Below are 17,124 nucleotides of genomic sequence, written 5' to 3'. Positions count from 1 at the left end.
AACTGTATTGTGCCCCCCGGCAGCAATGAGCTAAAGCCTATTTGAATGACAATGCCCTCAGATGTAAAGACTGCAGAGGGGTTGTCATGTTCAGAGTGGTGGACCCCACAGCGCTGTTTGTGCTGACACGAGCACCTTTTCCATTTTAATGACAATGCTCCTGCCTGTCTGTCCTGCACGTAAAAGGCTCCAGCATGCATGGGATGGCCCTAACCTGTTTCTGCTATCGCAATGGGCAAGGTAAGAGGACTGTGTCACCCCGTGTCAGTGCCTTGCCTTGTGTTTATTATAAGCAATGTGTCTCAATAGATTGAGTGTAATTCTATCTGTGCCTGTGTGGAAGAAGATACACAACCATTTTTTGTTTGTTTCTGTATCTATTCAGACAGTGACAGTCAGATAGACCTGTTTCCGGAAAAAAATGTCAAGATAGTATCACATTCACCATGCAGTGACCAAAGATTTCTGAAACGCTGAGCAATAACCAGAAACACAGTTAACATCTAATGCTTAATGAGTGAGTTGGCACATTGTTATTCCACTGGCTTACTGGAGACACTAATTTCTTAACCAGCACCCTTTGAGATACAAAGTGTTTACGTGGGCATTGCTCCCACAAACCCTGGTTGGACGGTGTTGTTTACCGTAAGAACTGCCTCACGTGTCTTCCAGTAACACAGTTGCCTCTGGTTCAGATAATCTTCTACGAGGGCAGGAACTTTGAAGGCCGCCACTATGAGTGCAGCAGCGACTGCACCGACACACACACTCACTTCTCCCGCTGTAACTCCATCCGCGTGGACAGCGGTTGCTGGGTGGCCTACGAGAAGCCCAACTACGCTGGCTACCAGTACATGCTGACCCAGGGCAAGTACCCAAACTACCACCGCTGGGCTGGTTTCAACAACTGCATCCGCTCCTGCCGCATCATCCCCTCTGTAAGAATCACATCACACATCAAAACATGAGTTGTATACATCAAGAATGCATAAAAATGATTGTTACTGCAAATGTATGTTATTGAGCCACACTGTATATGTAGTGTCCTTAGGTATTGAGTCATTAATACTTCATTAGTTGATAAGTAGTTAGCATTAATATGTAGTTACCAGATGTATTTTAGGGTAGGATTAGTTATATGTCATGTACATAAATGCACTATAATAATATAGTGTGACCAAAAATCTTTTTATAGTAAATGGGGAAATCACAAGGCATGTAGCATCTGATAACACACAAGACGGCTGTCAAATCTCCACATAACATGCATCACTCAACAGTACAATGGAGCGTTTCGGCTGAAGATCTTCGAGAGGTCCGACTTTGCGGGCAAGATGATGGACCTGAGCGAGGACTGCCCCAACCTGCAGGACTCCTTCCAGATGCGCAGCATCTCCTCCTGCAATGTGGTGGAGGGCTACTGGATCCTCCACGAGCACCCCCACTACCGGGGCCGCCAGTACATCCTGCGGCCCGGCCCCTACAGCCGTCACAGCGACTGGGGCAGCATCACTACCAGCGTGGGCTCCGTACGCCGCGTCACAGAGCTCAAACAGACCCAGTAAAGGCCCTTGCTCGGGCAGCCCCGGGTCCTGAAGTTAGTTCAGGGGGCCTAAAGGTTGTCTAAGCTGGTGCCAAACACGCTGGGCTGACGTATACTGATGTAGAGGTTTAAGGATACGTGTTTTGCCAGCAGTGTCAATGTCTCAGTAAGAGATGCAGGAACAGCGAATACTAACAGGGCGGTTCGTGTATGCTTAACTGTAAATGTATGCTTATTTGACTGATGCGCTATAAGTGCCTCATAAGGCCTTTTACAGCTCTATGTTAAACTGTTGATGTCAGCTGAAAGGATTGTGTAAGTAAGTACTTCAAACTGATCATATCTACAGTGAAAGAGACAATATAACTACTGTTCTGGAGAACACACACTGACACAACGAAGATATTATATGAAGGTACAATTATTCTCTTTCATAGTCATGTTTTAGATACTTTGTCAGGCTTTTTAAGAACATGTGTAGCATAAAGAGCAGCAATTTGTAAAATGACAATCAAAATCTAGCAAGAGCTCGAGTCACCAAACAGTGTTAAAAAACTGAAGGCATGAAACTTCATGAAACTATGTAAATGTAATATATTATGTCTTGTTAAAAGTAAAAAAAAAAAAAAAAGGTCTATACCTGGGTGAAATAGCAAAGAAACTCAACTATACTGACTTGTGGTTGCAACTTAACATCAAAACCTTTCTATGTAATATATTTTCAGTCAGGGGATATTGAAGCTTAATTATTATCAGTTCCACGTGCTCCTTATACGTAACTGTATGACTGTATATGTGATCTGATATCCCCCTCTCATTCATCTGCCAGTTCTCTCATGTGGCATCCATTAGATGTTGATTTCTAGTAGCCGGCATGTTTTCTACTATTACAGGGGGCTAAAACCCTTCTTGAGCCTCAGACTTTTTTCTGTTTAATTCTTTCATCACAGATGCCCTTTGGAAAATTACCTTTCACAAAGAAGATCACCACTTCAGACCTTCATACTGATTAAACATCCATAACACCTGAATTACTATAAATATAAGCGTAAGTTTATTTTACCCTTTTAAGACATTCATACCCTCTCCCCACCAGGAAACAGCCAGCCATAAGATCTAGAAAGATTGAAGATTGAAGATGAATTGCCAAACTTACTTGACTAACTAACTTGCCTGCAGCATTCTCATAAAAAGAATACTGCAACATCGACATGGTCAGGTCAACAACATAGCTGACAATGGTAGCCATCATCATTGTAACATTCCCTGCATGCTGCTCCACCTAATGGCCTTCTAAAGTACTGTAAATAGCTAATGAAATACCTAATGAAATAAGCACTTGCAGTCATGAATGACAGTTTATTATGGAAGCTGGAAAACCACAAATAGATCACACCACCAATAGTTAAGTCACTGTGGTTCTGCTGGCTTGCGCGGGTACTTCAGAGAGAGACACTTGAAGTGAACTTCAATTAAGAGATTCATTTGAAAAACACAGCATTACATCCCTCGTAAGACAGAAATATAGCCTCACTGAGGTTCTAACGGTCACCAGTGCCACAGTTTCACTTCACACTTCTCGTATTGAAACACTCATCTGTAGTTTGAGAAGTTCACAAAGCGCAAAGTGTATCCGCGGGGAAGTGAAACTGGTTATTATTAGCGCTTGCAAGTGATCACATAAGTAGAACGACAAAGCAGCGCAGTTATGCAGATCCCCCTCACGCTATGGCCGTGTTAGAGGTTAATCGCAGTCAAACTGCAGAAGTAACCTGGGTTTATGTGTGCATCACTTGAAAGTGTTTGCTCCTACCGGGCCATTAGCATCCATCTTTAGTCAGAACAGTGTGTGCACTTAAATAAGGACCCGTAGCACTCTGTTGATCTGATGAAGTCCTTGACATCAGATGAAAGAATGTGGTGAATGAATGAATGCATGCATTTGTGTACTTCATTCATTCACTTAACACATCCTTTTATTTTAAGTTCTTTCAGCAATACTGTCGTGACACTTTCACTTTTGATCATGATGTATTGTGTGTGTCCATATGAATGACATATACATGTATGCGGTGGGCGGAACCACCCAGCCCTAAGTTAGAGTGGATTCATTGAAAGCCCATTACTGTATTGAAATCATGAGGAAACGAACCGCAATATTGCCAAATCGTCCACATCATGTTATCATGAATCAGCTTGGCACATACTGCCTGCATCCCCACTGGGTCCGAGATTCATGCCTTTACCTTCACCGGGCATGACAATGATAGGGCGCTCCTTCTGTGCGAACATCAGGTCGATCACCCGAGTGTGGAGATTGTTAGTTGAGTCAATGCTCTCGCTTATTCTCTGCTGCACTCGGATCAGCTCTTCAGCCACGCCAGAGGAGCTCACAGCCTTTTCGGCCACCGCTGAGGCAATCCTGGCCACATTCCGGTTGGTCTCGCAGACCTCCAGGTAGAGGAGCCGGTTCTGCTGAGCCAGTGAACGGAAGCCCTCGCGGATGGCCGCCGCCTGCTCCCGGTGAACTGCCAAGAGCTGCTCCTCGAAAGGGCTCAGGGAGGCGAACTGCGTGGGGATGCTGAACGCCCTCTGTGGGGCAGCTGCCACCCCTCCCCCTGGCTGTGGGCTCACTTTTGAGCAACATCTTGGGAATTCACTGCCAGGCATTCCGCCAATGAGACGGCTCAGATCAGCAGGCTCAGGCGGTTCTGCCTTGACGCTGACCTGCATCTGACGGTGTGACAGAGATGTAGAACTGGATGGTTCTGCGTCTGGTAGGGTGGGTGGACATGAATCAGAGGAGTCCTGAGGGTGGGGGTCCTGGACCGGTGATGGCAGATCATCAGCAGACTGATGGCTTACCTCTCCACCGGTGGTGTTTATGTTCATGAACAAATCTGTGGAAGCCACAAAAGAGTGTGAATGTTTAGAAATGTCCCCATCTATCTGTCTGTGCGTAGGAATTTGAAAGTGCATTCAAAGTGATTGAAATCAATTTTTTCTTTCCTCTTGCACAACGGGATACGAGTTAGAACCGTGGGCAATAAGGCATTGTGTCAAATTAAGGTGCAAAATGTTGTGGCAACACATCATAAAGTTATATGTCTTATACTTCAAAACATTCTGTAAGGGATCTGATCCTCCAATTATGTTGCTGTTTATTTATCAACAGCAATGGTTGAGGTTGAGGTTAACAGTGTACGACTTGACATGTATGTAAAACTGTGTACCACTGCCGTCCTATCCATGATGATTATCAACCTATCCAAAGACCCAACTATGAATAACAAAAGCTGCACAAACTGGACAGAGCAGTAGGCATATAAGTCGTACAAATAACAATAGTCATTTATCATGTATAGTTGACTTATGGGTCTGTCCCATGAAAAATAGCTCATCTGGTATTATATCATCTGTATATTTTTAACAGCATATGATTTGTACATTTTGTTCAGTATTTTGGGAAAATCTTTGGATATAAATTGGTCAACATTTTTAGACGACCTCCTGCAACCACTGAAGCTGTTCAACAGATAACACAAGATTACCTTCACTGGGATAACACACCGTCTCACTCTCCTCCTTCATCTTAACCTCTAGGGGTATGTGTCTGTCCACTCCGTCTGTATACCTCTTCTCCTCAGCCAGGGCTATGGACAGGGAGAACAAGGAGGAAGACGGACTGTTAACCCTGAGGTTCTGCCGCGCCATGTTGACCTTGTCCTTCGTCCGGCGCCTCAGGTCTTGCCAGCGTCGCTTCACGTCAACGATGGATCGCTGCAGTCCCGAGGCTGCGCTCACCCGTTCGGCAATGTTGAACCAGATCTTATACTTCTCCTGGATTGTTAGAGCGTTCCTTTGCCTGGTCAGCGCCTCCTCTTGTTTGGTCACCTCTGTTATGAGAACATCTAGCTCAGCATCAGTGAACTTGCGCTTGCGAAATCTTGGCAGAGCCATCATTTCTCCTGAACTATGAGAGCTGTGGAGTTGAGGATGAGGTTATGTTAGAAATATTTTGTATTGTATGTGGTTTTAAATATAAAAGGTTTGATGGTTCAATGGCTGTGTATCACAACAGACCTGTGAATGTGTTCAGGTTCTTCAGATTGGTTCTTGAGCCTTTGTGAGTACCTCTGCTTGGCATATGTCCTTCGTAATGTCACACAGTGACTCTGAAAGAATTACAATCAAATACAAAACATCAACACATGCAGCTCAGAACTCAACTCTGCCTGCAACTAAATTATTTTTTCAGCAACCATGCACTTTTACATATTCCAAAGTTCTTTCACTGAACAGTATTTCTATAAGTTCATTTACATATTTATGCCTGAAGTTACTACATTTCATGACTATACAACATGATTGGCCAGCTGAAACTTTTTTCAAAATAGGCTACAATTTTCAGGAGCTGGGTTTCAATATGAACTAATATTTTTACAATTAACAATTGCCTACATTCACTATCAAAACATACCAATGATGTAAAATAAGAACAGCAACTACACAGATAGCAAAAAGCCAGTGGACCACTGTCGGCCCGCTGATGGCCTTTTGCTCATTGGTTTTCATGCGGTAACGTGAGTTACAAAAAAAACAGCCCGCCGTTTTGCCACTTGCTTTATCTCTATTAATTTATACTTCTTCATTCATTTTCACCAACCCTTAATATTTGTATAGATGGTGCGTCTTTAATTAACCAAATCATTTTTCACCTTGAGAGCCTTCTGGTGGCATGCCAACTTCAACTGTTTAGCGGCAGACTATGTCAAGGAAATTAATTAGAAATTGCATAATTTCTTAATATCCACGCCAAGTTCAATTTAAGATGATGGTGGTCTGAGAGTGGAAGTCGCCAGAAGCACACCTCCAGTGAGGTGATGACCACAATCCACCGGTGGACCAATATTTGTTCGCTATCTGGGTACGCTACCATTCTCTGATAGTTCTTCGGCAAACGAAAGATTTTTCGTCTTTGCAGGGAATATAGGCTTGGCGGAAACACCATGAGCTGTCTACCACCACAACAACCAGCAGCATTCGCACAGGTGTGTTTTCCAGTGCTCTAACGTTACACTGCGGATGCACATAATTCTGGAGAAAACAAGATCCAAGTTTTGATAGATCTTGAATCTGAATGGCAGGGCAAAATATGTTATGTTAATGAATCTCAAGAATATGACAGACGAAGGAGGGACATCATCTGCTATCTGGTGTGGCAAGCGTATCCCACGCCAGTTGGTTTATAGGCTACTTCCTTAACCATGCGGGACTTGTTTACAATAGCCACCCCCTAGATTAATCTAATTTTAAACTAAATTAATTTCTTTAAAGCAATACTACTACCAGCGACCTCGGCTTTCGAACAAACCTACTTGGCTCGGCAAGCTTGGTAGAGTCCACGGTAACTTCCTTAAGAAGCCAATATTCTTCATCATACACTGTGATTTGGTTTGGATAGCAAAACAATTTAGCAAGCATTTTCCTACACCCGTTCCTATAAAAAAAGCGGGGAGTAACCGATTAGGACTTGGCTAGTAGGTCAAACAAATGCAAGTGATGTAGGCCTAAGAAATAGGCTACCATACCTTAGTTTTCAGTGTGAAGATAAACACATTGTGAGCGTCTTCGACGTTTGCCCTCGATGATTTTATAGTTCAAGGAAGATTGCAAAGTTGGCTACACGCCACATTTTATAAGTTGCAACTATTCATGTGACAGCACAATATGTCAGTAGGACGTAGTGTTTTGCGTGTGCAGTTTGCGTGAGACAAAAGCTCATGTGCTTCTTAAATTATTATTCGCCCTAACGTGCACGTTTGCGCACCCAAGCGGATTGCTCCAACTTCTGGATTTATTGGTTGGCTACATACTTGTGGTTGCATTCAGTCACCAATACAGAAAATGTACCAATCTTTTTACATGACCATGACTGTTACCATTGCCATCAAGCGTGTGCTTATTCATGCCGAGGAGATGCTCGGTGTTTGGGAATGCCATCATACTTACTGATACTATTTCTTTTTTTGCTCACTGTTCCGGGTGTTTTTCTACCGGCGGACAGTAGGTGGCAGGAGACTGTGTCTGTCACAAAAATGTCAATGGAACGACTTTCAATCATAGACATATGTTTATGCTTTCGATCATCACCTAGCTTATCTCAGCTAAATAAATGCCTTTTATTTTGTGTTTAGTATCTAATTTTACCAAAACACGAAAAACGCTGTACTGTTACTTAACGAGGACTAAAGCAAATATTTTATATATCTTTGGCTAAAGAAAGCTGCGTATAGTCAGCCACAATAACGACATGTCCATTCGTCATTTTTTTTCCAAAATAAAAGTCGAAACCTATTCATTAGTTTTTAATTATACAATGAAGTAAACGGAAGAATAGATGCTCATTCAACAAACGGTATGTGACACCAAAGGTACACTAAACGTAGAGGCTGGAAATTACGAACCAAGGTGGAAATGTAGTGCAAAGAACCTATCAGTGTTGTTCAGCTGAAAAAGAGCATTTGTTTCTCCTAGGCAGTCTAGGAAATGGCATATCCACAATTGTGCCTGCACAACAAAAGGTGTCTGCATGAGTCATTCCACCTGCTTGAAACTGAGTTGAAAGGTAGGCTATAAAAAATGTAAATGCACTTGGCCTACAATAATTACTGATAAACTTCAGATTATGTGGCTGGAAAAACATCAAATTGTGTCTCCTTGGTATGGTTGTGAAATGAAATCTACATAACACTCACTTAAAATATATAGATGTTGAGACCTGAATCGCCTTTGTAGGTACCAGGCCATGGTAAATTCCAGCCAAGACACATACACTGGCTTACACTAATTGCCTTATAACAAGTATGTTTAGAAAATATGTAGATAATGAGGCCTGAGTCGCCTTTGTAGGTACCGTGGCATGGTGACAGTTGGGGGTGCTACCAAACCGTTATTATTCCAGTGATGGATATGTCAGGGGATCATTATTATTCCAGTGATGGATATGTCAGGGGATCATTATTATTCCAGTGATGGATATGACCGGGTATCATTATTATTCCAGTGATGGATATGTCAGGGGATCATTATTATTCCCGCGATGGATATGTCATGTTGTATTCAGATTGATATAGTCTGTATTTGTGTGTTCTTTTTCAGTTTGGAACAAATGTCTTGGTCTTGTGCCCATTTGTACACCTAACCTATTTTTGCCCTACAGCCAAGACAAAGTCCTTGTATGTGGAAACCTACTTAGCAATAATCCTATTTATGATTCTGATTCTGAATCTCATTTCTAGGTACCAGTGCATGTAAACCCCCAGCTGAGTCACATACAGTAAGCGTAGAGTCTTCGCCTACAGATGTACAGATGTACAGTGCCCACCCCTATGTCTTCCTAACTGATATGGAGGCAAAGGTTATAGAAAGAAAAAAGAGTAATTGTCATGCGTTTGCTTCTCGTTAATACCACCTGTAGTGATGTATCCCGAAAAAAGGAATGTTGGAATGTCATCATTTGTTCACCAGCCACTACTGTTCCATACAAATATTGAACATATGTATTTCTGTATTTGTTTGTGTGTGTATGTTATAGGTCACATAATTGGGACATTCGACTCTGTTCTGCCTATTCATACTAGACTGAATTTTATTCAGTAACATATAGGGTGTTATGAATCACGAGAAGTGTAAATAAATTTGGCCTTTGGTGTGAAATGCAACTTTCTGGATGTGGTGATCTGTAACAGGTTAAATGGAGAATGGAGAGGTAAATGATGATAAACAACGAAGTACCGTGTACATAATAGGCTACCTTCTAATTTTGTGTTATTTTCCAGATCAGTCTGCTAAAACGACGAAATCCGCAAATGCTATGTATCTAGGCTAGTTCGCAGCACAACTGGTACGTGTGCAACACGTTGAAACATTTGTCAAACCGGATTTTTAAACTAAACTTTGTAGTGGACTTTTATTTTGACGCTTGTTGCTAGCTTCACGGAACCTCTAACAAACCTCCCATTTCTTCTACAACTTCACATGCTGCCTGCAAACATTATTAGAGCCTGCCGCCACCCACTGAATTGGAGTATGCCTTAGCTCTCTTGGTTGGGTACATGGGCGTATTATGGACTTTGGTATTATCCTTTAAATAACAGAATGTAATGCTTATGGCCTGACCTCATATCCTCTATCATTCACTGCTGTAGAAATAGTCGCATAAATGATCTGTTATTCCTTTCATTTATCCAGAGCTTTAGGTCTTCTCCCAAAGCGAAGTTGACGTGTTGCTGACCCCTATTGGTGACACTGGATAACGAGCATTCTCAACAAACAACATGGCCTCCTCGTACAGTCAGGAGTGGAGATCTGTCTGTGACAAATTTCGTGACTCTCAAACTCTCTCAGATGTAGAGTCAAGAAAGGATCCAGAGAATGACCCCTTTCGCTCTAAATATAAAGCCAGGGACCTGTTAAAGGAGATATACACTGTGTTAAATAACTTTGATATCGGAGAGACTGAGAACGATGACAACGATGCTGAGTGTCAGACAGAGGAACCCGTTGATGGAGGCAAGGGTGAGGCTTGTGGGAGAAGCTGCCCTGGTGATTCCAGTGCGGGAATACGAGCTGCTAAACTCGGGGTGATCGAATACTACCTCGGCGTAAACCATTTGGAAACTGAAGAATTGTCTGCTGGCGAAGAGCACTTGATGAAATGCATGAAACTACTGGAAAGGTGCACCATTACACAGGAGAACGTGTCTTTGTGTATCCAGGCCAGGGTACGTCATATGTGTTTCTAGCGCCAGTAGCCTACGTTGTATGACGATGTTAATCCTTTTTTTTGTCGTGATATCTAATTTATCATGTGTCTCATACATTACTGTAAGTGTCATACAGGCTTGTTTTTTGTCTTTGATAGAATCAGCTTGGAATTCTGTGGGCGGGCAGAGATGAAACCGAGAAAGCGCAAGGATTCTTAGAGACAGCCGAATCGATATACATACGCTACATGAAAGAGGTGAGAGCCATAAAGAGAGCAGTATTTATATTTCAACGATACATTTCTTTGTCACTCAATTCAAACTTGACATCTGAGACTGTATGTTATTTTAGTAAGGTTAAGATCATTCTCCCCTGAAATAGCATTGTCCTGCCTTCTTATATATTCTCTATCCGATAGTATATGCCATCTTATGGTACACAATAAGATTGCACTGGGCAGATGTTTATTTTCTATTGGAATTGATTTTACTTCTGTCTTAGTCAGAATGATTTAATTGTCATTGTCACAGGATGGCCAGCCGCCCATGGATCTAACAGAGTTCTTTGTTGGAGAGGAAGATCAACTGTCTCAACAAGAGAGGACAAAAAGGTGATTCAACATCAAACAAAAACCTAGCACACAAAACTGTAAACGTCCCTATTACACAAGTGGTCTGAGGTGCTTTTACAGCTACTCAGTGCAACTGTTTCCTGTAAATAGGTCACCACCATTTTAGTTCACATGACTGTCATGGTTTGAATCAGAGAGTTTAATAAAAAAGATTGAAAATCATGCCCTTTTCTAATATACTCCTACACAGGTTTGAGATGGCGTACACCCACACCCTGTACTACCTGGCTCAGGTGTATAAAAACTTGGAGCAGTTTGAGCGGGCTGGGAAATACTGCCACAGCACCCTGCAGAGACAGCTGGAGTTCAACCAGTTTGTGCCACTTGAGTGGGCTATCAATGCAGCGACACTTTCCCAGTATTACATCACAAAGGTATGGACAAGATCCCCATGAGATGCAGCCTGTAACCCACATATTACTTTTTTTTCAGATTGATGCAGAATAAACCATGTTGATACTACAGTTGCCCTGGGAATGTCGGTGAACTTTCCTTAACCCCCTAAAGTCTGTGGCATCGTCACCAATGCCAGAAGAAATTAAATACATTTTTTTCTAGAATCTTAAATCCAATCTTCGCAACATTATCACATCAACGAGATAGCGTTGCCTTACAACTTAAAGGCTTTCCCCTCCGATTAATACACTAACAAATAAATAACTGTTTAAAAAAGGACATTTAATAAGTGAAATATTATCTCTTAGTCACAGCACCAGTAGAACAGCGTAGAATCCCCCTTCATTAGTTGTTCTATTCACATGCTAAAGCCACTACCTGTGAAGTCCTTATAGGCAATTCATGCCACTCGGCAGCCATCTTGCCAATCTGGTCACTTTTGTGGTTCTGATACGAACATTTTGAAAAGACCCCCCTTGGTGAAAATCAAGATTTTTTTTACTTTGGTGTTTTTTTTTTATATGAAACACAACATGCCATTAGCGAAATAAGCAGTCAACGCCATGGCTGAGCATTTCCACCTTTTGGAATCAGTATACATATCCATATTACGTATGTTTTACTTATGATGAATTAGATGGATTTCTTCAGAGACTTTTTACGGTGTTCAAAATGTTTCTCCCTAAAGGCACATCTGGATGTTTGTCATTTTAATCTAGCCAAGTCAGAGCTGGCAACCGGGACCAAAGCTTATCTAACGTTAGCAGCACATTATTAGCTGTTTGATAATGTAGTCAAGCTGACGGCAGATAGATAGAGGCAGGAATTAGAATAGTCATAAATCCATAGTCTATGCTAAAAAATGTTAGCCTATACAACACGCTAATCTCCTAGGGTGGTAAATAGAAATATTTTAACGTACTCCTCCAGTTCCTCTATAGATAGTAGTAGTTCATCCTGTTGTAGTTCCATATTTGGTAATGCAGTTTTCTTTAAACACAGCTTGTCATTTTATTAGGCAAGAGAAGGCCATTATTAATGTAATTAATATTCCCAAAGAAAAACAGATTTCTTGTTCGTCTGATTTTTTTGTGCACCCACAGTAAGACAATTTTTTTATATTTCATGAGCTGCTGGAGTGGATGTAATAAAATGAGCATTTCAACAGAGATGTAAACTATACCTGAAAGGAATGCAGTGGAAGTTGTGCTCTATAAACAGCACATCAAAAAGCCTAATACAAAATAAAGTAGTTACAGTAATGTGGATATACGTTTGATCTAAACCTATGCTCCGATGCTATTTTTGTTGCTCTACACACCAATGTTGTAGGCCTGCATGTTTAGTGTCATATTAAAACACATATTTCACAAACATTAAATAACCTCAACGGCCTATATTACTACCACCAAGACTGCAACAAGAGACCACCCCAGAAACATGATTGGTTCTGTGAGAAGTACTTTTAAAGTTGATTTTTTTTTACTAAAAATACTGTGTTGATACTCTGAGCTGTTTCTGTTGCGACTTAATTTCTGTGTTGCTGATGACTTGTCCCACAGACCCGGTACATGGAGGGGCGGCACTGCCTGGCAGCCTCCAGTGTCATAGTCGGACTGGCTGGGGAAGTTCCCTCTGAGGCCGCTGCCCAAGAGAGTAAGCGCCCACTAAACATGTGGAAATGGTGGATGATGGACAGCTCACCCCTTAGTCGGTTATTACTTCTGTAGAGGATCCTTCTGTTGAGTGTAGTGCTCAGCAGATTACTGTAAGACACACAGATATAAGTCTTTTAATATTAAGTCAGTTCAGCTGTTTGAGTGAAAGTTTGATGGTCTGTAGTAAACTGCTGAAAGCCTTTTGTGATTTCTGCGTGTTTCTGTATATAGACATTTCCATGACTTGTGTAATGTATATACACAGTGCCTCTATGAGTGTGTATGTGCATGTTGTACCAGACAGGGATGTATTAGTATGTGGGAAATATATCGGTGTGATCTGTGTTTAGGTGAGGTTGAATATGAGCGACGTGAACAGCTGCGCCAGAAGAGGGCAGAAATCGGCAGGTGTTGGATTAAATACTGCCTCAATCTGTTGCAGGACGCTAGGAAACTCTTGGAGGTAATTCATACAGCCGTGTAAATCACCTCAGACAACCATCAGTTGTCCAGTATATATATGGGTCTGTATTAGGTTCCACCTAGATTTAAAAACTCAAGTTGTCCGTTTTCTTTAATGTTAATGCCAAGTTTTTAAAAGCATACTCTATACAACCTAGCTACATATTTAGTTTTTGGTAAGTACCCAGTCAGTGTGTCATAAACTTGGCACAACTAAAACCAGCATTACAGGATGGGATACAGTCAAACTCCTTGCTCTTTATCGGCTGAGTAAAGCAATTACAGTGCATTTATTTCATGTGGATCTTCATCTTATGAAGACAATATTTATTTGAGTCTTCTGTAACTGAGGTGTACAAAGACAAGTTTCGAGTGGGTATACAGTTTCTCCTGTCTTTACACCTAATTATATGTATATTGGGAGTTTGTAAGTATGTGGGCAGCTCAGAACATGGCAGCACTCTTGAAAGGGACCCAAATATTCTTTTGCTTGCAGGACAACATTGGCGAGCTGGGTTTAGAGTGGGTAGACAGTTTCTAGCTTAACTCTTAACTCAGAGCAAACCTGCACTCTTGAAAGTCTGGCAACTGTGAAATCCTTCCTTTGCTGCAGGATAACATTGGCGAGCTGGACGTGGACCGTCAGGCCGAGCTCAGGCGCACCCGGCGAGATGAGGAAGAGGAGCGCGAGCGTGAGAGGAAGAGCACAGTGCTGTTCAGCTCCAGTGACACATTCGACTCCATCTGCGCCCTGGAGGACAAGGTGAGCTGCATCTTCCCGCTGGACTTTGACGAGGCGCGCGCCGTCTTCCTGGTGGGCCAGAACTACGTGGGCGAGGCCAAGGAATACTTCGAGATGGACGGCCACGTGACCGACCACATCGAGATCCTGCAGGACCACAGCGCCCTCTTCAAAGTGCTGGCCTTCTTCGATGAGGACCTGGACCGCCGATGCAAGATGCACAAGCGCCGCGTGGACTTGCTGGAGCCCATCTGCAAGGACCTGAACGCCCAGTACTACCTGCTGGTGTGCCGGCAGCTGCAGTTCGAGCTGGCCGAGACCTACTATGAGATGATGGACCTGAAGCTGGCCCTGGCCGACCGGCAGGATGACCTGGACGCGCACACCGTCAAGAAGTTCAACCACCTCTGCTCCTCGTCCATGAGGTTCTACGACATGTTCCTGGACTCCACGCGCTCGCCCGAGGGCAAGTTCCCCGACAAGCTGGAGGACGACCTGCTGAGGCCCGCGCTGGTGGCCAAGTTCCGCGTGGCGCGGCTCCAGTCCAAGCTCATCTCGTCCAGCCCGTCGGTCCAGATTGACAACCTGAACCTCTCGCTGGAGGCGTACCAGTTTGTGGTGCAGTACTGCAAGAAGCACCCAGAGGCCAAGGCGACCGTGGAGACGGAGCTGGAGCTTAGCGAGGAGATGGTCAACCTGCTGCCCATCAAGATCAACAGGATCCGGGCCAAGATCACCACCAACTGAAGCACACCTAACTTAACTAACATAGCCCCCACACTCTTGTATGACTGGAATAGATAAAGCTTTTTTGTTTGTTGGGGTAACACACAAAACGATTTAATTTGCACTGTTAAAAACACTCTTCTTCCGGGTTTTGTTTGCGCTCTCGCAAAGTAAATCCATCTTGACACTAGTGAGTCTATGTGGTCACCCTCTGCCTTTTTCCACTGATTCCTGATAAGTATTTTCAACTAAAGCTCCTGTGTAACTTTAACTGCTCATCTCACTCATAACATAGTTTCCCAACCTCCCCAATGCCACTGTCAGCTTGGGACCAATGCAGTATGAGCTGCTAGAGATTTAGAGACATTTGTTTTGCCAATGCATGACCTCTCTAGTTTTCAACCCTCATGTACTAATAAACACAATTTGTTGTATAAATGCAGAGACTGTTGTAAATGCTAGAATATAACACAGCTGTTTTTGTTTGTTGTAATTACAGATCTGTTTAAAACGATGACCGTGCTGCAATAAACTTGTTGCTCTACAGTTAGCCTGGCTCATGTGTTGTAGTGGTCGATCTGTGGTACTGTTTTTTTTCTCACCATCTCAGGCCTGCAACTTAATCTTACACAATGGAATTACAAACTGTCCAACGGTCTAAAAGTTTGGGACACAACTTTCTGTCTACATCAAGTATTATGAGGCAAAACACTTTACATTTACCAAATAGTATTTTCTGACATCTCACTTTCCTTTATTTAATTTCAGTACTGATCTATGCCTCTCTGGAAATTACAAGATGGTGTTTTCCTCTGGTAGCACTAATGGCACATTGTTGGATAAAGGCATCATAAGCTACTGAAGCATTTTAGGGCAATATGAATAATGAATGACATTACAATTGCACTTCTCTGATAAGGGTTATTACAAGCAGCCATTAAGGCGTGTTTCATTTCTTCTCCTAGTGTTTCCAAATGATGTGTTCCGTTAATGGGGCAACACTGATTTCCAAAGAGCTGACCCGTGTTTTACCCAAGGCCTAGAGTTTTAGTGGAAAGCACCGTACGTTCCTCTTATTGCAGATCCCGCCCATTAGTTTCTGTCAAACCGTCTCACCACATAGATGCAGTTTAAAAAAAAAAAATATGATCCATTTTAATCTCATCAGATGCTTTGACTTGTTTCTTTGTCCTAATATCTGAACCCATCAAAGTTAGAAACACATCAGTAGTATATGCAGGAAACACGTACATCTGTGTTTTACCTGAATCCTGGATCATGCAGTGTGTTGGAGCTGAATTCACATATTAATGCTGGTCTCTCTATTATTTGATTTTCCTGTGTATATATATATGTGTGTGTGTGTGTGTGTGTGTCTGTGTGTGTGTGTGTGTGTGTATTTACTGAATGTCAGGTCGCACAAGTGTAACATTTCCAATTCAGTAGCAGTAGTCTTGCTGTAGACTCATCCACCTTACATGGTCTGATGTAAATGTGTAAGGAATACATGGAGTTTTAGGGTGAGTAACTTCATTCTCAGGCCATGATGCCCATTAGTAAGCTGGTAAATGGTGTGGATCTGGCCATAGCTGAGCATTTCCCTGATAACTCATGGAACGTGGAGTGCTGATTACACATAATCACATCTGAGTTCATCTCACTTCCTGTTTCGCAGATAGCTGCACATGTTGCAGTGTCTGTGTGTGTGTTTGTGTGTGAGTGTGTGTGTCTGTGTGTCTGTGTGTGTGCGTGTGTTGAGAATTTAGTTGCTTGTTATCGATATCTGTAAGGCAAAGTAAGCAGAACAACACAGAGGCCTATGACACATTTTTTTTTTCAATCTTATTTTTTTCCTGTAGAAAAAACCACAGTGACTAAGAACACAAATCAGATAATGGTGAATAGCAGCTTTCAGATGCAAAATTACAGGCTACACGTATCTGTCCCTTATTTGGTCTTTATCGCCCTGAAATTGCAGGGGTGCACAGAGGTATCCTCTGTGGAAGAGCCAGTCTGTATCATCTTCAGAGAGTGAGACAGACACGCGATGTTTCACTTCCACCTGCACCTACTTTATTTAGAGTCGGGTAAGTGGCGTTTTGAGCTCTGATCCGCTGGATGTACCATCTACACCACCAAATGGAGCTGTCAATCAAATCATGATGTACTTTCAAAATGCCAGCTTGTCTAGACTTTA

General features: G+C 42.5%; 3 protein-coding genes across 4 annotated transcripts; 2 read left to right on the top strand and 1 right to left on the bottom strand.

Moving 5' to 3' along the window:
• Positions 1 to 231: 231 nt before the first annotated feature.
• On the top strand, positions 232 to 1,610 carry LOC105890842 (gamma-crystallin S-1-like). The gene is made up of 3 exons (XM_031579280.2): positions 232 to 240; positions 651 to 938; positions 1,281 to 1,610. Exons 1-3 carry the CDS (start codon positions 232 to 234, stop codon positions 1,563 to 1,565), a joined length of 582 nt encoding a protein of 193 aa, XP_031435140.1. The 3' UTR covers positions 1,566 to 1,610.
• A 1,087-nt stretch (positions 1,611 to 2,697) lies between these two features.
• LOC116223146 (myb-related transcription factor, partner of profilin-like) lies at positions 2,698 to 7,174 on the bottom strand. Its single transcript, XM_031578726.2, has 4 exons — positions 7,135 to 7,174; positions 5,627 to 5,718; positions 5,095 to 5,525; positions 2,698 to 4,443 (listed from the first exon to the last, which is right to left on the bottom strand). The coding sequence occupies exons 3-4, from the start codon at positions 5,504 to 5,506 to the stop codon at positions 3,728 to 3,730; spliced, it is 1,128 nt and encodes a 375-aa protein (XP_031434586.1). The 5' UTR covers positions 5,507 to 5,525; positions 5,627 to 5,718; positions 7,135 to 7,174; the 3' UTR covers positions 2,698 to 3,727.
• Positions 6,481 to 15,477, top strand: kifbp (kinesin family binding protein). 2 transcript variants are annotated; one of them, XM_031578724.2, is made up of 8 exons: positions 6,481 to 6,594; positions 9,797 to 10,329; positions 10,470 to 10,568; positions 10,843 to 10,922; positions 11,134 to 11,317; positions 12,902 to 12,995; positions 13,348 to 13,460; positions 14,073 to 15,477. In XM_031578724.2, exons 2-8 carry the CDS (start codon positions 9,883 to 9,885, stop codon positions 14,946 to 14,948), a joined length of 1,893 nt encoding a protein of 630 aa, XP_031434584.1. In that variant the 5' UTR covers positions 6,481 to 6,594; positions 9,797 to 9,882; the 3' UTR covers positions 14,949 to 15,477. The 2 variants fall into 2 exon arrangements, with proteins under 2 accessions (XP_031434584.1, XP_012672555.2); XM_012817101.3 differs by lacking the exon at positions 6,481 to 6,594 and having other exon boundaries at positions 9,653 to 10,329.
• The last annotated feature ends 1,647 nt before the right edge of the window (positions 15,478 to 17,124 follow it).

Source organism: Clupea harengus, chromosome 13 (assembly GCF_900700415.2).
Source record: "Clupea harengus chromosome 13, Ch_v2.0.2, whole genome shotgun sequence".
Taxonomy (NCBI): domain Eukaryota; kingdom Metazoa; phylum Chordata; class Actinopteri; order Clupeiformes; family Clupeidae; genus Clupea; species Clupea harengus.
The sequence above is the reverse complement of the archived record's forward strand: the minus strand, read 5'-3'. Positions and strand labels throughout refer to the sequence as shown.

Coding starts and splice junctions, on each gene's coding strand:
- LOC105890842 (XM_031579280.2), top strand. Junction 939..1,280: donor CCTGCCGCATCATCCCCTCT/GTAAGAATCACA, acceptor ATCACTCAACAG/TACAATGGAGCGTTTCGGCT.
- LOC116223146 (XM_031578726.2), bottom strand. CDS start 5,506: ATGATGGCTCTGCCAAGATTTCGCAAGCGCAAGTTCACTGATGCTGAG. Junction 4,444..5,094: donor GGTGTGTTATCCCAGTGAAG/GTAATCTTGTGT, acceptor TGGCTTCCACAG/ATTTGTTCATGAACATAAAC.
- kifbp (XM_031578724.2), top strand. CDS start 9,883: ATGGCCTCCTCGTACAGTCAGGAGTGGAGATCTGTCTGTGACAAATTT. Junction 10,569..10,842: donor ACATACGCTACATGAAAGAG/GTGAGAGCCATA, acceptor TCATTGTCACAG/GATGGCCAGCCGCCCATGGA. Junction 10,923..11,133: donor CAACAAGAGAGGACAAAAAG/GTGATTCAACAT, acceptor ACTCCTACACAG/GTTTGAGATGGCGTACACCC.